The sequence below is a fragment of the Heteronotia binoei genome, chromosome 5 (assembly GCF_032191835.1).
Source record: "Heteronotia binoei isolate CCM8104 ecotype False Entrance Well chromosome 5, APGP_CSIRO_Hbin_v1, whole genome shotgun sequence".
Lineage (NCBI taxonomy): Eukaryota > Metazoa > Chordata > Lepidosauria > Squamata > Gekkonidae > Heteronotia > Heteronotia binoei.
In genome coordinates this window covers 133,124,381-133,147,009 of record NC_083227.1, presented here as the reverse complement: position 1 = coordinate 133,147,009, position 22,629 = coordinate 133,124,381, and the positions used below count along the sequence as shown (strand labels likewise).

At 41.9% G+C, this 22,629-nt stretch overlaps 1 protein-coding gene across 1 annotated transcript in view; it reads left to right on the top strand.

Moving 5' to 3' along the window:
- Nucleotides 1-936: 936 nt before the first annotated feature.
- The window catches only part of SLC25A48 (solute carrier family 25 member 48), a 68,127-nt gene continuing 46,434 nt past the window's right edge, over nucleotides 937-22,629 (top strand). The window contains exon 1 of the mRNA XM_060240432.1: nucleotides 937-1,177. Within this exon, the coding sequence (XP_060096415.1) occupies nucleotides 1,132-1,177 (46 nt within the window). The 5' untranslated portion in view covers nucleotides 937-1,131. The remainder of the gene's footprint in view (nucleotides 1,178-22,629) is intronic.

Below are 22,629 nucleotides of genomic sequence, written 5' to 3'. Positions count from 1 at the left end.
GCAAGTGTTCCACTAAATTCATGACTATCAGGGTTTGGACTATATACACTGTATATGTGGTTTATAATGTTTGCATGGGACTTGTGTCTATTATGTGAATTTTTAACAAATCATCCTTGTGCATCTATAAAACTGACCAAGAATGGTACTGGAGTTCCGAAAAGTCAAAATGTAAGAATTGTTTTGGGGAAGGATCCCTGAACACAGCAGGGTTAATCTGATGGTGGTAAGAGGCCTCCAGACACTAAATATTCACGACTGTCATGGAGAAAGGGATAAGACTTTGCAGTTATTCTAACTGTCATGGAGAAAGGGATAAGACTTTGCAGTTATTCTAACTAGTTATTCTAATATGGTTTTGAATGCATTATACTAAATAAGTTTGTATATTATGAATGTGAGACTAAAAAGAGCTTATGCAAGAGGATCTTTCCCATCTTCTCCGTCCCACAGCATATCTATCCAGTCAGTTTCCACAGTAATACTTATGTGATATTCTTGCAAAAAAAGATGAAGTGGGAGTTTTAATGTTTTATCTTTATTGTATTATCTTCATTCTAAGTATTTCTCCTGGAGAACACACACCACTGCTTTAAGCCCCTGTTCTTCATGAGCACCACCCCAAAATATCTCATTGGTCTCTCAAGGCGCTCGTGCGGTGTCAAGCTAATCCTGCTTCCCCTTAAAAAAATATTTCTTTGATTGGTAGATATGTAAAAAACTGAAAACAAAGAATCTATTTCTCTTTATCATAAAATTAATGTAGATTTGTAAATGGAATGCTGAGGCGATGTGCAGTGAACTGGTAACATACCGTGACTATTTCTGTCCCCTGAGGTTGTCACTGCACTGTTCCTTTAAACTCTGTATGATGTCACTGTGTGCTTTGAAGGCACTCTGAGAGAGACTGTGTGAGAGGTTTGAATCAGAGTTGTTTCAGTTTTGAGGCTGCTGAAAGTGGTCAAAGAAACAAACTACTGCTTTGCAGTCACTCTAGGACACTGTGGGATGTGGAAAAATTCAGACTGAAAGATAATCAGATTCTCTACTGTTGCTTGCTTGCTGCTGAAGGAGCTGAAAGTGAACTGCCCCAAGAATAAAATTGACCAGGACTGATTAAAAAATAATAAAATGGGCAGCCTTCAGTTGGATGATTTTGTAGCTGGATGGGTAGGAGGTAAGTGACCCTTCTGGGAAAGTTGAAAAGGCAGCAAAGAAGTGATATAAAAGGGGAACATATTTAGCAAAATAGTAATTGATCTTAACTGATGGCACACATGAAGCTCTATGCATTTCTCACTTAATGTGAGTGCCTTGTTTAGTATGTCCCATTTAGGCAAAAAGTGCTTCTGAACAGCAATTCAATCCCTTGATGCTGTGTCAGCTTGATATAGCTGTACAGTCCATTCACTGTATAGGAAAAGTGCCATAACTATGAATAGCAATTTCTTCAGGAATCATTTATTAATGTGGATGAAAATTGCACAGATTCTTGTAATTTTACTCAAATGTCAACATAACTACAATTTTATTAGATTTCCTAAATGGAATTAGAGGTGGAGAAGGATCCGGTGTTTAAACAACTGGGACCTACCCAATGGCCAATCAGAATGGATTCTTCATCTACACCCTTCATGAACTCTGGATCTGACTGGGGGGGGGGGGGGGATAAGAAAATTTGGATAGATTGCAGCATTTTCAACCCATTTTATAATCTACTCCTCTGTGCTGAGAAACAACCTGAGCCTTTTTTTCTCCTTTTTCTCAAGACTTTTTAAGAATCCCAATTACTATCAGTACAATCCTAAAGACAGCTATGCCCTTCTCAGTACACTGTCTTCAGTGGTGTAACTTTTCTTCTGATTGTACTGTGTATCAGTTTTTTGCCCCTGTTAGCCTCTTCAGGGTTTGGGTTTTTTTGGGGGTGGGGCCTGTTCTCACTGAAGCAGCATTTATACAAATACTTATTTTCATTTGATGAACTCTTCTCTGAACCTCAGCACTTGTCTAGTTTTTACCAACATATGGAGTAAACAAAGAACGAATGAGGGAAATGAGCTGGTTTATTATAATTTTTTTTAAGGAAGTACATTTTCTTGAAATTTGTTCAGGTATATTTTATGAAGCAGAGCCATTCACCTACTTCTTAGGGTCAAAAAAGAGGAGTTATTGCAAGATTTGTAAATGGATCCTTTGTTGAAAGAAAATTTCAGTTGTGCACATCCACAATTTGATTGAGGACTGCAGAGGGAGGGGAGGGTTAGATTAAACACAGTTTCACCTGTTGAAACTGTCTTCCTCCCTGCTGTGTCCTAGTTCCCTTGTAAGGAAAAAAAGGCAAATACTCATCTTTCCTTTTCTTTTTTCTTCTTCCAAAACTAATGGGAAAACCTGGCCAGGGAAGAAGGGTCAATAGGCAAAACTTTACAGGAGAAGGATTAAACTACTTCTTCCCCTCCCACAGGGCCCCAGCATTAGAAAAATCTGTGATTTCTATCTCATTGATTCTCAGGAAGCCTTGATTAAAAATTCTCTAGTAAACATGGCAATCATATTCTGTGGTATCTTTCCAAGCCATCACTGAACACATCTTTTTAATGGAAAAAAATGAAAAACATACCTTGTATGTAAAAGATACATAAATAATACAGAAATTTGCACACACCTCTACCACCCCAAGACAAGAAAAAGTCTTTGCTCACATAAATAGTTACATCACATAAACACAGTGTAAATTATTAATGCTCTTTCAGTTGATATGGCATTGAATATTACAATTTGTGAGGAGAACAGGAAGGCTGAGTGACTTTCTTGTTTCCTGTACTCCATGCTTTTTTGTAGTGCCTGAATCAGTGAATCAGTGTAGTGCCTGAATCAGTGCCCATTTATGAAATGTGTGAGCTGTGTCTGGTTCTAGTACTCATGTCATATTGTGAAGAAGATGTATGAATTCTTCTTTGGCATTAACAAAGAAGCACAGAATAGAGAGTACATGGCTCATGTTTCCTGAATATATTCTCTTTGTTTCCTCTTACTCCTTAGTCTAGGCTTGCCAGATGTCCATGTTCAACAAAGAAAGTTGGCCCTTGACTCGCTTTCTCATGGCTCTCAGGAGAAACCATTAAATTTCAGGATATATGGCTTATGCTTCTTTGTCTCTAGATTTGTTTATGTTTGTCTGTGCTTTCTGATCTTGAATGCTCTTGCCTAATGCCTTATTGTTTGCTTCCCAATAGGTATCTACTGTCCTACATTAACCAAACGCAGGTTATAATATAGTTTAACAATCTAAATCGGAACGTTCACAAAAATTCTTCTTCTTTGCATCTAGCTGCTGTTATGATAGCTGACTGTTTGGTTTCTAGTTCAAGACTAAGTGAGGAAGAGAGAGTGTCTGAGGAGATATGGTAACTGACAGGGATATTTACCAATCAGCAGTATTAAGCAGAGTTCTCTAGTCATATTTCACATTATTAGCTTTCTAGCTAGAGGTTTGTTTGATTGTGTATGGACAGAGGTGAATATCTAATTTTGTTCTGTTCTCTCTTGGACTGTGCCTCTATTATTACAGAAACTTGTGTAGTGGCAGATGGCTGCACAGACTGAAGGGAATAGATCCAAATGCCAGTCTTGCCTTCTCACTGATGGGCACAGCTGCTGCTAAATCAATAAAGAGTTCAGTGGCACCTTAAAGACTAACAACTTTTCCTGATGTGTAAAGAGAAAATCATGCTGGGAATTCCTATAGGGAAAATTATTGGGTGGGGAGAAGAGTTCAGGCAGAGAGAGATTTGGTGTGAATCCCATCATAAAGCTTTTAAGTGGTAATTATTTGTAAGGGAATGGATTTAGCCCTTCACATGATGGATATGAAATGCCAGGAGTTCCAGCCTCTTTTGGTGTTAGGGTTGCCAGGTCCCTCCTGGCAACCAGTGGGAGCTGGGTGGCAGACTAACCAGGGGAAAGAGCAAGACCCAGGTCATGTTGCCAGCATTACACAGGAAGTGACATCATCATGTTGCAACATCACTGCAATACTCTGGTATTCGAGCAAAAACTCTATGGTACTATAGAGGTTTTGCCCAAATACCAGAGTGTTGCCTGGAAGTCACTGGTATGGTGACATCACTTCATGTGTTATGCTAGCGATGTGACCTGGGCCTTCCTCTTTCTCCTATAAGTCCCCCCCCCCAGCTGGCTGATCAGCAGTTAGGAGGCAGGCCTGGCAGCGGAGGACCCCCACCTCCACTAGGGGGTCTGGGCAAACATACAGGAGGTACAAAATAAACAAAGTAATGATGCAGGATAAATATAACTGATCAGGAACCTTTCTAACGTTTAAGAAAATTAACTGCTAAACATGCTATAGTATGATAAAACATGCTAGCAACAGCCAATTACATTTTCTAAAAAGTTGGTCCTGTAGAACTATTATATACTAAGGAAATCCAAGGAAAAGTCAGGATCACATGCAGTATTTAAGTTCTTGATGAGGTCTGATTCAGCATTCGTAAAACAGTGCTTTCAGAGCTATATCAGTACGTCCATGGAGATCAAAATGCAGCCCCCCTCCCCAGTTTCTGAATGTTGTGATTTCTTAAGTTAGATTTGTGTTTGTTGATTCTCTCTCACACAGACATGTGTCCAATGTAGATAGCAGAAGGGCATTGCTGGCACATGATGTCGTGACATGATGTCAATTGGATGAGGTACTTATTGTGTTTGAATGTATTTGTTTACATCCTGCTTTTCTCCCCAGTTTGGACTCAAAGCACCTTTTAGAACATTGTTCTCCCCTCCTCCATTTCCCTTCAACAACAACCCTGTGAGGTAGGCCAGGCTGACCATTTGTGACAGGCCTAAGGTCACCCATTGAGCTTCCATGGCAGAAGTGGGGATTCTAGGGCCCTAGTCTTTTCATTCCATGCACTGCACGCCACCCACTCTCCACTATATCACACTGGCTAACTTGCACTAATATGCAAATGGATGAGACTAGGTGATGATATTCAGTCTTGCACTAGGACTGCCTGAGCATAAGTAAGGCCAAAGCTGGCATCTCAGTCTGTGACAGGGTTTGCTTCCTAGGTTTGGGTCTCTATTGAGTGATCCATTGTTGCTGATGAGAAGCTGCTTTAAGCTGGGGATCTATCTGTAAATGAGAAAGGGTCTGTTACCCTCAAACCTGTGAAAGAGAAGTATTCAGAAGAGGCAACAGGTCACTGATGATGCTTCGAAATGGTTTAATTTGTGAGCTCCCATGCCTTGTCCTGCTGTGCTTTGTTTGGTTCAGCATTTTTGCCCAGCTGAGACTTTAGAATCAGAATATAGCTGGGTGAACAAAGCTTCAAGGAATGAGCAAGGTTGCACTCCCCACAGCTGCATTTCCCATTATAATTCCAAACAGATCTCTCAGGTACACACATATATGTACTTTAGATGTGAATGTGATGATATCTGAATAAATCCATGAAAGGTTCCCTGATGAAAAACTCACATCTTAGTACTGCAGAATAGCAGAGGGGTTGGGTAGTGGCTCTGCAAGTTGTGCTCCTGTCCCAGATTCCTGTGTGGGCAATACAGAGATGGTACCTCATTTCCACAAAACATGATGGCATTTTAATCATTATTTGTCCGTTTTGAGTGCCCACCTCCTCGTTTCTTGGCAAGGAGGATCCCTTTGGGAGAGTCAGAGAATGAGAATTCCATCCAACTGGGCTGGAGAAGAAATTCTCTCAACTGTACACCCTACAACTTGTGATCTTGACCCATGCCCCTCCTAGCTAATTAAATCTTGCCAGAGGGAGCTTAGATATCCTGTACAGGATATCATAAATAGATCCCTCTTGGAAGGGCAATTTCCAACATCCCTGAAAGAGGCTATGGTCCGCCCTCTCTTAAAAAAGAGTACAGCAGATTCGGCCGAATTGGCGAACTACCGACTGGTCTCGAACTTACCATTTTTAGGTTAAGGTTATTGAGAGGGCAGTGGCACTACAGTTGCAGAGTTTTTTGGATGACACTTCCGCCTTAGACTCCCACCAGTCCGGCTTTCGTCCAGGCCATGGGACGGAGACAGTGCTGGTCGCCTTGGTGGATGACCTTCAGCGGCATCTGGATCGAGGCGGCATGGCGGTGCTGATGTTGTTGGACCTGTCGGCCGCATTCGACACGGTCGATCATCGGCTACTGGCCCGCCGGCTCGCCGACGCAGGGATTAGGGGGTTGGCCTTACAGTGGCTTTCCTCCTTCCTTGATGGACGGGGCAAAGGATGGCAATTGGGGGAGAGCTGTCCCGGAAGCACCCACTAGTGTGTGGGGTGCCACAAGGGGCAGTTCTCTCTCCAATGTTGTTTAACATCTACATGCGCCCCCTTGCCCAGATTGCTCGGAGGTTTGGGCTTGGGTGCCATCAATATGCAGATGACACCCAGCTCTATCTACTAATAGACGGCCGACCTGACTGCGTCCCAGAAAACCTGGACCTAGCACTGCAGGCCGTGGCAGGTTGGCTCAGGCTGAGCGGGCTGAAGTTGAATCCAACAAAGACAGAGGTCCTTTGCTTGGGCCGCAGTGACGGTCTTTGACGTTGTGCTGCTGAAAGCAGCCCATAGGGTCAAGAGCTTGGGGGTTCTTCTGGAGCCTTCATTATCAATGGAGGCACAGATAGCAGCCGCTGCCAAGTCCGCGTTTTTTCATCTTCGACGGGCGAAGCAGTTGGCCCCCTTCCTGGAGCACTGGGACCTAGCAACGGTGATCTCACCTCGAGACTGGATTACTGCAACGCCCTCTACATGGGGCTGCCCTTGTGCTGAACTCGGCGGCTGCAGCTGGTGCAGAACGCGGCGGCTAGGCTGCTGTTGGGGCTCCCAAGATGGGAGCACATACAGCCGGGGCTGCGCCGACTGCACTGGCTGCCAGTGGTATACCGAGTTCGTTACAAAGTGCTGGTTATCACCTTTAAAGCCCTATATGGCCGAGGACCTGCCTACCTGAGGGACCGTCTCTCCCCGTATGAGCCCCAGAGAGCGCTGAGGTCAGCTGGAAAGAACCAGCTGAATATCCCTGGGCCAAGGGAGGCCAGATTGAAGGCTACCCGGGATCGGGCCTTCTCTATTGCAGCTCCACTGCTGTGGAATCAACTCCCGGAGGAGGTACGGGCCCTACGATGTTTAGATCAATTCCGCAGGGCCTGTAAGACCTACCTCTTTAAAATAGCCTTCAACTAATGACAAGCGAAGAAAGTGCCGCTGGAAATGCTTTTAACTACTGAATTCTATTGAAGATTTAATGTTTATAGCACCATAATGTTAATTTTAATATAATTTGTAAATTGTTTTAATGATGATTTTATAAGTATAACTGTTGATGTATATTGTATTTTTATGTTGTGAGCCGCCCAGAGCCTGCCCCGGCGGGGAGGGCAGGATATAAATAAAAAGTATTATTATTATTAAGAAAGGGATGGAAGAAAGGGATGGGGGGGGTGGAAATCAATTGAATAACTAATCTAACAAAAGGAATGTATGTGTGTGAAAATGATAATGAAAATGAATGAAAATTAAAAAAAAAAAAGACTAAAAGAAACTGAAATGCAAATTCTGATCTCCCAATGCCTATCTGATGTTAACCCTTAAAGCTCTTGATAGCCTGGAACGCTCATATCTGCACTGCCATCTCCTTCCATATGTGGGCTTAAGGCTTCTCCAGCTTTTGGACCAGCATTTATTTATTGGCAGTTCTTCCATTCAGTTCCGTAAGAACTATTTCCATGCAGACTTCTTGATTCCCACTCCACTCCTCTTCTATGGAACACCTCCCCAAGAGTATGATGAGGGCTTCAATCTTGCAGAGACAGAACATTTCCGATGTGCTTCTGGCATACATTTCAGGACCATCAGTCTGTGCCAGGTTATGCGGCTGCGCTGATGCTGCCTGATAGACATCTAGTGGCTATCTATAGTAGTATATTAACACTGTAAAGGTGTAAAGTAACAAGATGACTAAAGCTAAAGAAAATTTAGAGTGCAAGCTTTAGAGTACAAGCAGCATCAGCAATGATTTATTAGCAGCAAATGCTTGCCGCAGGCTGCTTCTCATATTACCAAAAGTAACAGTTCAATCCTATGCATAGTTAAACTAGTCAGAGTCTACTGGAATCTACTGGTTTTGAGTGCTGTAATTGTAGATAGGATTGCACTACAAGCCTCTCCATTTGCACTGCATTGTACATTTAGTGAAAAGGACTGGTTTGCTTGCCTTACATGTTATATTTTTAGCGTACATTATACTAACTAATGAATGTATGAAGACACAAGGTTGAGGGACTTGGAGTTTCTTTCCCCTGTGTGAGTGTAAAGAGGAGAATATAAGGAAAGATGGCAAATTATATGTCATATATTTAAGTATATTTCTTTTAAACTTTAAGACAGTTCCTCAAATATATGGACGACTGCCACATGAGTTTAGATAATCAGATTAAGAAGCATTTCAAGGAAGAAACAAAAATAATGTCTCCTCATTCACCTAATATACTTTAACTATTGAACCAAAGGAAATATGACTCCAAGCGCGGAACCACTTAGATCCCCAGAATTTCCTTAAAACAGGCAGCCATCAAGGCAAGGAATAGAAATTGGTTTTACAGTTTTTGTTGTGGCCTTCTCAGTGGATAATAGAAAATTTGTCACGGCTCGAGTCTCAGATAAGGAACGACGGCTGCCAACGTCCCGGCAGCTGGCCAGAACTCTTGCAGCCGGCTGGGGAGTAGCGCAGGGGTGATCGTAAACAGTCCAATTACTCAACACCGTAAATCAGTCCGGCCGAAGGATGAAACAGAGAGCGTAGTCACAGGAATGCAGAGGGTCGGAAGCCAGAGAAAGCAAAGCCAAATACAGTTCAAATACCTAAGCCAGTCCACAAAGCAGAGTCAAAGTCCAGAGTTTCAAGTCCAAGGTTCAAGCCGGGTCAGGAGTACACGGGTTCTCTCAGCAAGCAAGAGGGTGCAGAGCGTGGTCACGTCCCAGTAGGATCGTTCATTGCCAGCACAGTTTGCCCTAGGGCCAAGATTACAGATATACTGTGCTGGCTTGTTAGCTCATTAGTATGCCGGGCTTAGATCTCTTCTCCCCCGCATGCGTGCCTCACTTCTTCTGCTTCGTATCTCCTGTTGTCTCCTTTCACGGAGCCGGCTAACAGGTGGTGGTGATTCCAGAGGGGATGAGCTGGGGCCCGGCGTGGCCTGATCAGTTCCAGGTGGCTCCTGCTGCCGGCTTGCTTCTTCGGGACTTACGTCCAGGGCTGTTAAAGGCGCCTGCTCTGAGCTAGCAGGGGCTGGGTCAGGGGCAGGCATGACAAAATTCTTCTTTAATCAACAAACAAAAGGAAATACTTCTCTGCTCAGTGAGCAATTAAATTGTAAAATTCACTGTCAAGGGATGTAGTGATGACTAGAAGTGTAGATAGCTTTAAAAATGGGGTTAAAACAGATTAATAGAGAACAGGTCCATCAATAGCTACTGGACACTGAACCTCCATACACAGAGGCAGAAAACCTGTGAAACCCAATACTAGGAACAACATCAGGGAAAACTGTTGGTTTTGGTGAGCTGTTTGTTGGCCCTCTGGGGCAACTAGTTGACTAGTGTGTGAAACACTGTTAGATTAGATGGACCACTGGTATGATCCAGGAGGGCTCTTATGTTCTGATGCAAAAAAATGACTTCTGCAATGGAAAGAGATAAAAAAAATATGGCTGGCATATGATAAAATGGTTACAGAAATGAAAAATAAAATTGTATCTGTTGTCATCATACAGCAGAAACTGTCAAATGTATTGGGTAAGAATCCTGGCAATCCTGTATCAACACATGCAAAGGTGCTGATTTTTCCTGGGTTTTTTTTTCTTCTTGTGTGTGTATGCCTGTGCATCTGCTACCAAGGTACCTTGTTGTTGGGATTATATTTGTTTATATATTTTATTAGATTTTTTTCCCCCATCTGCCCTCCACCAGAGAACGGGGCTGAGGGTGGTGTATAATATAATCATAAAAACATAAATATAACACATTAAAAACCAATAAAACAGAGTAATTTAACTGAACATCCCAGTCGATCAGCAATCTCATGATAGGGGAGGGAGTGGGAGTGTCAAGATGGAACCGTTGTCCTCAACCAAATTCCTGGTGGAACATCTCTGCCTTGCAAGTCGCAAGCCCTGCAGAACTGTTAACAGGTTCCGCAGGGCATGGATATTATTCAGCAGAGAATTCCACCAGGTTGGAGCCAGGGCGAAGAATGCCATGGCTCTTGTCAAAAACAGCAGGATGTTTCTCCGTTCTGAGATCCACAGAACACAATGTTCTTCCAGGAGTATACCAGGAGAGGCAGTCACAGAGATACATAGGTCCCTGACCATTAAGGACCCTGAAGGTCAATACTAAGACCTTGACCAATTTCACATTAGGGCTTGTTCCGGGTAGAGAGCCCTTTTGCGCCCAGAGCTTCTCTCCATTTTCGCATAAGCTGCCATGGCCATGGAGCTGCTAGTTGGTGTGCCACTTTTCCACAGCAAGCAGAAACTGCTTGTCAGAGGATCTCGCTTGCTGCGGAATAGCGGTGTGCCAACTTGCGGCTCCAGGGCAACTTGTGCAAAAATGGAAAGAAGCCCTGGGAGCAAAAGGGCTCTTAACCCAGAAGAAGCCTAGTGCGAAATTGGTCCTTGAATCTGATCTGGTACTCCATCTGAAGTTGGTCTTTGAATCTGATCTGGTACTCCATCTGAAGCTAATTCAGCTCACATCACACAAGACTTCCTTCCTTCCTTCCTTCCTTCCTTCCTTCCTTCCTTCCTTCCTTCCTTCCTTCCTTCCTTCCTTCCTTCCTTCCTTCCTTCCTTCCTTCCTTCCTTCCTTCCTTCCAACATTTTTAGCCCACCATCCTCCCACATGTGCCTCTTTTCTTGCACCTTTGCACGTCTGGACATCCGATTTTGATATACTTTCCATTCATCTTCTTTTTATATAAAATATTTGTGGGGGTCACATATGTTATTGGAGCTCAATAGAGGGGAGGGGTCATGTGTTGTTGCTACTGTTTGACAGCAGGCAGCTTGTAAAGGTAGAAAAGCAGAATTCAGATTGCTATCTTCCAAACTTCTAAAACCTAAGTCAGATTTTTTTTCCATATTAAAACTGAAGGCACACATACCCCTAAATATTGTCACATACCCCTAAATATTGTCATGTGTGCAGTTTGTGAATGGTTCTATTATGTGGAATTGACCTAAAGACCAGGCTAGGGGGACCAGAGCCTATGGCCAACAAATGGCAATAATGTAACAATAGTAGGTATCTCATTAAGTGAACCTTAACTGTTATGTTATGTCTGTGTCCAAACACTCATAGCAATTTTGCTCCCCACCCACCAGGTAATGGTGCCTGCTCCAGCTTGAGAAATTCCTGGAGATTTGGGAAGCAGTGCCTTGGGAGGCAGACTTTAAGGAGGGAAGGGAGCTCAAAGCAAGTGTGATGGTATGGAGTCTTGAACAGAAAGCATTTTTCAAAGTTGACAGGCACAGAGTTACTCCTACCCCAAATCAGATCTGTAGTAAGAGAGAGATCCTGAAACTTCAAGGCGCTCAGATCTGTCTGCTTCTCTTTCTCTTTGGTGTCTTCCACATAGGGATAGGATTTTGTGGTTTCCTTGTTATTGGTGCGACTGTATATGAAGTGCAGCAGTCATGGGGCTTCCGCATGGCAGGTTTCCCTGCAGCTTCCTTGCCACAGTCCCCAGCCATTCCCCCCCCCCTCCCCTGGATCACCAATAGAAAAAAAGGGAGAGTTTGAGGGGGGCTGTTGCTAGCATTCTGATACACTGATGTCACTTCCACCACAAACAAAAGTGACATCACCATTCACTGGTGACATTTTAGCATTCAATCAAAGCTCTCTGGTTAAACTGCAGAATATTAGTCAAGGCGGGCCAGTGCTGCTGATTCTTCTTGACCTATCAGCAGCATTTGACACTGTCAACTATGACCTATTGACCCACCACCTCACCATTGCTGGGGTGTGGGGGGTAGCCTTGCAATGGTTTTCCTCCTTCCTCCGGGGATGAGGACAAAGGGTGATGCTTGGTGAGCAGACCTCCCTGCGGCACCCACTTATATGTGGAGTGCCGCAGGGAGCTATTCTCTCATCCATATTATTTAACATCTATATGCCCCCCTTGCCCAGATTGCCCGAGGTTTTGGACTGGGCTGTCACCAGTATGCTGATGACACCCAGCTCTATCTGTTGATGGATGGCAGACCATCTTCTGCCCCTGAACAGCTGTCTGAGGTGTTTGCAGCCGTGACTGGATGGATACAGCAGAGTCGACTGAAGTTAAATCCAACAAAGACGGAGGTCCTGCACCTGAGTCGAAGGGGGGTGGGTCTGCCTTTTTCCATCTACGGCAGATCAGGCAGCTAGCACCATACCTATCCCCCCAAGACTTGGCTACAGTGACCCATGCAATGGTGACTTCCAGGCTGGACTACTGTAACTCTCTCTATGCTGGCCTACCTCTGAAACTGATCTGGAAACTGCAGCGGGTGCAGAATGCAGCAGCTCGCCTGCTGACTGCATCACCTGTACAGGTGAGCATACGGCCAGTGCTCCATGACCTGCACTGGCTGCCTAAAGAGTACCGGATCCATTTCAATGTGTTAGTTTTGACTTTTAAGGCCTTGTGCAGCCTGGGACCAACACACCTACGGGACCGTCTCCTCCCATATACACCCCGAAGGTCACTTCGTTCGGCCTCCCAAGGTCTTGCCTGTCTTGCCTCTACCAGGGCCAGGACTTTCTCGGCCCTGGCTCTGACCTGGTGGAGATCCGGGCCCTACCTGGCTTGCTAGCCTTTCATAGGGCCTGCAAAACGAAGCTTTTCTGCCAGGTCTTTGGATGAGGCAGCGGGCATCTATTTATCGATCAGCTGGCCTCCCCCCTACTGCTCTGCTGCTCTACTGCACTACTGTACTGTGATGCTGTGTTGAGGTACTATTTTGTGCTATACCACCTTGCTGTCATGTCATCTTGCTGAATCATCTTGCTGCACTTTGATGAATGTTGTAATTGGTTTTATCATGATTTTATTTCTGTTTGCTGAACTCCGCTCTGAGCCCCCAATGGGGGAATGGGCAGAATATAAATAAACAAATAATAATAAAAAAAAATGTTGGTTATGCACTGCTGTAATTTCTGACATGACTGGAAGTGACATCAGCATGTCAAGATGCTGCCTCCATCTCTGGAGGTGACTTAACACACCGCAGGTGATATCATTATGTCCCTGGTGAAAAGTCCCCCCAAATAGTGAGTCTCATGCTAATTGCCAGCCTTTTGCTGGCACATCCTGATCTGCAAGTTCATCTTCTGTTGAAGCCTCACTGGATCCAACTCTTGATAGGCTAACAAGATTCTCCAACTTTGACTTTATAAGATTAAGGCAGTTATAATTGCAGAGTTTTATTAATTCAGAAGCCATTTATATAAAAGGAAGGTAAACATTTTAACAAGTCATGATTATTAGCATGCCAAAAGTCATCTTTAGGCTACCAGCATTTTTTTTTTTGGGGGGGGGGAGGGAGAGGGCTGGGTGTGTGGCTTGCTAGCTTTTCCTTGTGGGTACAGTTTGCAGATGACTTATTGTATCAAAAATTAATCAAGAAGGGCTTTCCCATGATACCAGTTCCTTATATTTCTGAGTTAATAATTGTTTTGGGGTTGCCTCTTGATCAGAGTTATGCAAAGACAAGGCAAGGCACGGGAGGAAATGGGGAGGAAGCAGCAGCTGGTCCTTCTTTTCACTGCCACCCCAACACTGAAGGTCCGGAGAGCGCCGGAAGGCTGACATAGGAGCACTGGCCTCCCCATGGCTTTTTCCACTGATCATCTGATCATTGGGGGGGGGCTCCTTAAAAGAGCCCTGGAGCCGGCGCTTTGCTGCCAGTTCTCCAGGCATTAAAAATTGGGTGGGTGGGGCGGGGAAGCAGGCAGGCAACTAGGGATTTGCCTAGGGGGGGGGCTGATTTTGGTGCCCCTGCCAAATGCCTAGTTTGCCTAGTGGGCGAGCCGGTCCTGTGTGGGGGAGAAGATATAGGAGATTGTAAGCCGCTCTGAGTCTCTGATTCAGAGAGAAGGGTGGGGTATAAATCTGCAGTCCTTCTTCTTCTAAATAAATAAAAAGGAATGATAGAAATTGTGACAAAAAATAGTGTGTGTGTGTGTGTGTATATATATATATATATATATATATATATATATATATATATATATATATTCTTTCTTTTCTTTTTATGCTATGTGTATTATGTATGTTATTTTCTTTTTCTTTGTTGTCTATAAAAATCTTAAACTTGGAAAAAAATACCACAAATAAAAGAGCAGGTGATCAATCATCATCACACAGGTCCAAGAAACAAACGGTTCTCAAAAAAACATTGTTGACATGATGCAAAACTAAACCCTTAAGTAATCATCTTTTTGAATATTGGCCAATATCTTCTTGGTAAGCAAAACAATTATAATGCACTTACTCTAAAATTGGCCATTGCAGTGTGCAAAGAGGACCATCATTCACAGTTCTCTACCACATAAACAGAATGAGAAACTGAAACAAATATTTGTATTTTCCAGTCTGTAGGAGTCAATGGCATATGTTTCATTATAGTACCAGCTGTAAAAGGCTTCCTATATACGTCCATTAGTGGTTACAGCTCATGAATGTATTTCAGCTCATAACTTAACAGGGGAATTCTGCTGCTTAAATACTCATAGATTGCTTTGAATAGCAAAGTTGCAAACTCTTTTTTTAGTTTTCTGTTTGCAATGCGATTCTTGCTAAAAAAAACAATGAACAAAAAATTACATAGGTTAATTTTTATTTTATTCAAGCACTGAATAAGAAAAATGATCCTGGGCACTGAAGCAATGAAGCATATTAAATGATTAAACAAGCAATTAGCAATATATACCTTCATTTAGGAGGTGAAACTTCTGTTTCAGATTTTAAAAATATTACTGCTATACTTAACAGATCTATAAAGACACTGCAGAGTTATTTTTAAATCTAACAGTTTTAAAACTGGCAGCACTAATCAGGGTTGCCAATCCCCAGCTGGAGATTGGTTTGCAGGCCCTCCCCCCACTTCAGGGTTATCAGAAAGCAGGAGCAGGTGAGGAAATGTCTGCTGGGCACAGAAAATCTGGACCAGGCATTACAAGCTGTGGCTGGCTGGCTCAGGCTGAGTGGGTTGAAGCTGAATCCAATGAAGACAGAGGTCCTGTGCCTGGGCTGTGGAGGTCTAGGAAGGGAAATTCCCCTACCGGTCTTTGATGCTGCGCCACTGAAAACAGTGTGCAGGGTCAAGAGCCTGGGGGGTCCTACTGGAACCTTCCTTGTCAATGGAGGCCCAGATAGCAGCCACGGCTAAATCTGCCTTTTTTCATCTGAGATGGGCGAGGCAGTTGGCTCCCTTCTTGGAACGCGATGACCTGGCAACAGTGATCCATGCAATGGTCACCTCGAGGTTAGATTACTGTAATGCCCTCTACATGGCGCTGCCCCTGTGCTGAACCCGGAAACTGCAGCTAGTGCAGAACGCAGCGGCCAGACTGTTAATGGGACTCCCTAAGTGGGAGCACATACAGCCTGGGCTGCGGGAACTGCACTGGCTGCCAATTGTGTACCAAATTCGTTACAAGGTGCTGGCTTCTACCTTTAAAGCCCTATATGGCCGAGGACCTGTCTATCTTAGGGACCGTCTCTTCCCATATATTCCCCAGAGAGTGCTGCGATCTAGCTCGCAAAATCTGCTGACAATCCCTGGGCCGAAGGAGGTCAAATTGAAAACAACAAGAGAGAGGGCCTTCTCGGCTACAGCTCCCCGCTGGTGGAACCAGCTACCAGAAGAGGTACGGGCCTTGCGGGACCTTAACCAGTTCTGCCAGGCCTGTAAGACAGTCCTCTTCCAGCTAGCTTTTTAATGTGGAAATTATACCATCATTATGCAAGCTATGTTATATCTGTAGCACCAATTAATCTATGGTTTTAAATTTTGTTTTATTGATCTCTTAATTGCTTAACTGAGTAATAACTGTAAATTGGGATATTTTATCTGTTTTATTATTTTATTATTGTAATGTTGTATTTATACTATGTGAGCCGCCCTGAGCCTGCTTCGGCGGTGAGGGCAGGATATAAATTAAAAATTATTATTATTATTATTATTTATACCCTATGGAGACTGGTTCCCATACGGTAGAATGGAGAATCAATCCATGAATATCTAGAGCTCTGAGGGGCTGTTTTTTGAGGTAGAGACACCAAATTTTCAGCATAGCATTTGCTGCCTCTCCTCAAAACCACACCCGATTGAACCAAGAGGCACAGTTCTATGGACCCCAAAAGAAAGTGCCCCCATCCTCCATTATTTCCAGTGGAAGGAAGGCATTTAAAAGGAACATGATCACTTTAAATGTGATGACCAGAACTCTCTTCATAGTTCAATTGTGCTTGTCACAATCCTGCTCCTGTCTCCACCTCCATAGTTTCCTGGCTCCACCTCCAAAGTGTCCAGATATTCCCTGAGTCAGACCTAGCAACCCTACAGCACTTCTACTAGTAAGCCCAAAAATTTAAAGGTGTCACTTACTAATTGCTCTGCTTTAAATTTAACAGAATAAGGTCTGACAACTCTCTGCATTTGAGAATAACAACCCAGCATGTTGTCACTAGTTCAGTAAACTGATTGTCAGTATGCTCTCTATTTTATTTATATACTTACTTTATTCACAATCACACCCTCCTTTATGTGCAATAAGGTCTCAAAGCACTTACAACACTGTCCTGTCCTCCATATTATACTCACAAAAACGCTGTAAGGGAGGTTAAGATTAGAGAGTATGACTGGCCCAGGGTCACTAGCAAGTGTCCATGGCATGGCGGGGATTTGAATTTGGGTCTTCTGGATCCTAGTCCAACGCTCTGACCACTACATCACACTGCCTCTCTGTTAATACTTGGGCTAAAACCAAATTTGGCTGCCAGCTCTTGCTGGTGGGGGGGTGGGAGGGAGCTTACTAGAGGGGGGGGGGGCGATGTTGCTGTGTGTGACGTCCCTGATGTGATGACATCACATGGAAGTGGTTACCATAGAATTTTGCCCAAAGTACCAGAGTATCAACAAGTGGCATCCCTCGCATGATGGCATCATTTCTGTGTGGTGCTATCACATTGGGAGCATTGCACTGTGTCATGGCTGTTGGGGAGGGGTGGCTAGTAGCTGGCTAGTGGCAGGCAACAGCCTGTAAAATCAGGGAATCTCCCACTTGGGGGCTGGCAACCTTAAAATAAACCAAGAATGTTTATTTTCTCACTCTTATACTTAAAGCATTTTTAATAATCGAAGACACTAAAGGAAAATAACACTTCAATGAACAGGGTGTATTTGGTCTGAACCTTTACATGCATATTGACAAATATGTACAGAAAGTCTGGGGATGGGACTTTCTCCCTATTTAATTCCACACAGGGAATGTGGGCCTAGACATGTGCAATGAATCAATATAATAAAGCACTTCACCAAATGGTACACTAGCAAATCTCACTCAGCAGACTCTGGTGCACAGTTTGGGAATTACTGCCATAGCACTAAAGAAAGCTTTTATTATTAGCTACAGATTCTGATTTCTTATGTTCCACTTCTAAATCCTCAGCACTTTAGCCTTGGAAGACCTGGCAACATTATCCTGAGATGTTTGTATGAGCATTCAGGGAGCCATTCTGCACTTCCCTTGCCCACAGTGTGGGTACACTCAAACTATACTTAGTAATGTGTTTTGCAACTGGATTTTTACTGTGTAAGAATAGCAAAAATCCAGTTGCAAAACACATTACTAGGTATAATGTAAGCGCACCATGTATGTCTCCACATCAAAGCCAAGAGGAACTCTGGGAAATGTAGCCTTTAGTATTAGTGTTCCTCCAGAAAGAAAGAAAAATCCAACATTATCAAATAATTATATATTTTGAAAATAATACCTACATATATTTCAAGAACTGTATAAGTAGACTGTCCCACCCTCCATATCTGCCATCAAGAAAAGGAGGTGCTGTCTTAACTTCACATACAAGTGATAGTTGAGTATAGTAGTAAAAGTACCCTTTTGCATATAACCTTTCCTGGGCAGGGATCATCTTACACTGACAATTGTCCTTGCTTTGGTAAATGTGTTACCTAATACTGTTGTTATTAATGTTAACCCAGTACAGGAACATCCATAACAGTTTTGGTGTAGAGAGTAGATATGTACAGAATAATTCTTTGCCATTTCTGCCCGCTGTTAGCAGCACCTCCTGCACCCTTCCTCTCCTCTTCAGAAAGTTCACTGAAGCACTAGATTTGAGTCAAGTTCAGCAGCACCTTAGAGATCGACAAGATTTTTTGAGGAAGGACTAAATATGTTCTTAAAAGGCACTTCGATACCTAAATTTATTAAAGAAGATAGTGATATGCTAAATCAGAATATTATAATACAAGAAGTTTCATATGCTATTAAAAAGTTGAAAAAAGATAGTGCCAGGCCCAGATGGTTGGTCAGCACTACATTATATATGTTTGGAAGAAGAGCTAGTCTGGCCACTCCAAAAATTTATGAATCAAATAAATGAAAATAAAGTACTTCCTCAATCATGGCAGAATGCGCACACGTAACACTAATTCCTAAGGAAGGGAATGACTCAATGCTACTTCAATTGTGTAGACCTATTTCGCTGTTAAATGTGGATTACGAACTTTTTGCTTCAATAACGGCAGAATGGCTCAAGAGATGTATAACAAAAATAATCCATCTTGATCAGATAGGTTTTGTTCCTAAAAGATATATAAAAGAGAATGTTTGTTTTATAACTGATGAAATTTGTCCAAAGCATGGAGGGGGGAAAAAGCTTTTATGTTCTTAGATGCTGAAAATGCTTTTGACAAAAAGTGTTAGAGTACTTAAACTGTGCAGAGAAATTTTAATTGGATTCAAGGAATTTACATGAACAGAGTGCTAAAATCCTAATGGTTTTCATACTGAAAAAGGTATAAGACAAGGTTGTCTTCTGTCACCATTATTATTTATTCTAGCAAAGGAAATATTTGCCTCTGGTATTAGACTAGATCAAAATATTAAAGAATTGACTGTTGAAAGAGAAGAATTCAAATAGAAAAGCTATGCAGATGATGCTGTTTTAACAATAACTCATCCACAAAGAATAATGCAATTCATCATGGAACACATAGAAAGGTTTGGTTCATTCTCTGAATTTAAAATTAATAGGAGAAAAGCTAAAATAATTGTTAAGTTTCTTACTAAACAGGAAAAAGAAAATACCAATATAACTACTGGATATGATGTTGCAACCAATTTGATTAAATAAAAGTGTCAGGGGAGAAAGGATATGCTTTTCCATGAAAACTATGAAGTAGCATGGAAGAAAATACAAAAAGATTTGGAAAGTTGGTCTAAATTAAAACAGTCCTGGCTTGGTAAAATCTCCACAATTTATTTATTTTATTTTAATATATTTCTATTCCGTCCATTCCCCATAGGGCTCAGGGCGCAGTACAACCTACGATAAAACAATAAAATACAATAAAAAACATTTTATAAACAGACAACTTCAAGCAGAAAATTTACCATAATCACATTTTGCCCAGCCTGGCCGTCTCACATCATGATATCCCATAGAGATGGCAGATAATATTCTGTTTTATAGCACAGGTGACAGTGCTGGCAGGGGAGGCCAACCAGATCAAGAATAGACACCCGCAGCCTTAACTAAAAGCCTGGTGGAACAGTTCCATTTTACAGGCCCTACTGAAGGCTAATAAGCCAGGTAGGGCCCAGATCTCTGTATATTCATAAAATGAATATTTTACCACAAATAAACTTTTTATTTCAAATGCTCCCAATTGAAATCCCTGACAAAACTCCAAAGAACTGGCAAAGTCAGTGTAGCAGGAAACTCCTGCAATAAGCAGTTAATGGTTGGTTCAGTGACAGATGAGGCCTGAGGCAAAATCTCCTGATCTTGCCTCAGGCCTCATCTGTCACTGAACCAGCCATTAACTGCTTATTGCAGGAGTTTCCTGCTACACTGACTTTGCCAGTTCTTTATTGCAATAACATGCACATGGATCAGCCCAAGTGGCTAATGCCAAAAGCTGTGGGTCTGATGGCAATTACAGGAAAGACACAAGCTTTTTTACTGTCCTAAAGTTATACATCAGCAAAAATCAGATAATCTAGAAGTGCATCATTAACACTGATGAGTCACAAACTGGCAATGTCTCACAATACAAGTGGGACATTTCAGGATTTTCCATACATGGCATAATATGGGAACATTATTTGTCATTGTTACATAAGCCAAACCGCAATTTCCTGTTCAGTAAACAGCCTCCAAGAATGTATTCTTTTGGGTCACAATACATCTACTTCGGTTACTGTTTAAGCTACATGTTGTAATATCAGTTACTTAGCTAGCTAACCACAAACATATTTCACACTTAGTTAAGACGTCCCTATGCTGCTTTGCAAGCAATTTCTGTTTCCCACCTGCCTAGTAACTCTAATCCTACCTTATTACATATCAATAATTACTTCCAGAGCTTACTTTTATTTTCGTACCCTCCCTAGCACCTGCCACATCAGATAAATGCATTTATATGGAACAACAGGAGACCAAGAATTAGATTTAAAGTATTACAGGATAAGAAGAAAAGAGGAGGTCAAGCTGTACTCAACATGAAATTATACTATCAAGCAGCCCAGTTGGTATGGATCTCTGACTGGATTAAAAACCCATATGAAAGATTGGTGAAACTGGAAACTGTGATCTTGACAGCAGGCTTGCATAGTTATCTTTGATTTTAAAAAAAAACCGGGACAACACTTCCAAAAGAAGTAAAATGCATAAGTTATTTTAGAAGAAACAGCTTATTGAAAATTTGGTGGTCAATAAGTACAGTAATTAGTCCACTAATATCCCCTTTAATGCCACCAACAGATGCTCATTACGATCAGTCTGAGAGAAACAAAAAATAATGATTCTGTAACATATCAAAGTATGATTAATATACAAAAGAAAATCTAATATTGGCAGACCATCAATGAAGACAGGAAAATATACATTTGCTAACATACTTTCAACTGACATCGAGACTAAAAGTAATAATCCCTGCAGGAAAAGAAAGATTGAGAGTTTTGACTGATTTCAAAGACAGTATCAAATTAAAAAAAGATCACCTCTTACGTCACATCTGTAAACTGTTACTTCAATATAATACAGAAACAGAGCAAGTCAAGACATGTATGGTAAAAAGGATGCAGAACGTCAATAAAATTTCATTTCAACAATGGGAAAATCTGTGGATGAAGGATATAAAATTTACAGCCAGTCAGACACATAGAGAAAATTGGTGTAAGATTTTTTTGCTGGTATATCATCCCGAAAGATATAGATAGAATGCATAAAAGCTATGTTGTAAAATGCTGGAAAAGCAAGGAGATTGATGGTACATTCTATCATATGTGGTGGTCTTCTAGAAAGATTAGCAAATATAGGAAAGAAATACATACAGAAATTCAGAAAATCTTGAAAATAAAATTTGCTGTTACCAGAGGCAATGGTATTTGGAATTTCACCCATGAATATTGAAAGAGCAATACATGAACTCCTTCAATCCATGCTAACAGTACCATGATTAATATTTCTAACCAAATGGGAAAATAAATGCCGATTTTGCATTAGGCTTGTTCCGGGTGGAGTGCCGTTTTGCTCCTGGGGCTTCTCTCCATTTTTGCATTAGTGAGTTGTGAGTTGGCACGCTGCTGTGAGTTGGCGCATCGCTGTTTTGCAGCAAGCGAGATCCTCTGACAAGCAGTTTCTGCTTGCTTCGGAAAAGTGGTGAGCCAACTAGCAGCTCCGCAGCAGTTTATACGAAAATGGAGAGACGCCCCAGGGCCAAAAGGGCTCTCTACCCAGAACAAGCCCTAGTGCAAAATCAGTTGAGGTTTGCCCATGTCTTGAAGACTGGAAATATAAGATGGAAGAATATGCAGCTATGGCAAAACTGATGAACCACTTAAATAAAAGATCAAGTAGAAAATTTGAAAATAAATTGAGAGCTTTCTTTACTTATTATAGTTAGAGCTGTTAAGGTGATATTGTAATAATACAATATTATAGTACAATATTATCTCTTGCCTATTTAGATAACAGATTGTTGTTATTTTTTTTACAACTACATAGTTAAACTGGGAATGTATTGACTATTCTTAATGGTGATATGGAATTTTGTTACTTCTTTATAACCATAATCAACTGACCATGTGAATATTTTAAAATTATACAAACACTGAGGAAACTTGTTTATATATCCTACTTTATAACCCTCTTTTCTAGTTTGAGAACTGTAAAAACATATTTAGGAGAATATTGTTATTGGTAATGTTATAATAGTACAATGGTTTTCTTGGCTTTATTAATCCATTTTTATATTGTCTTTAATATTTGTAAAAGTGCTTCATTCTT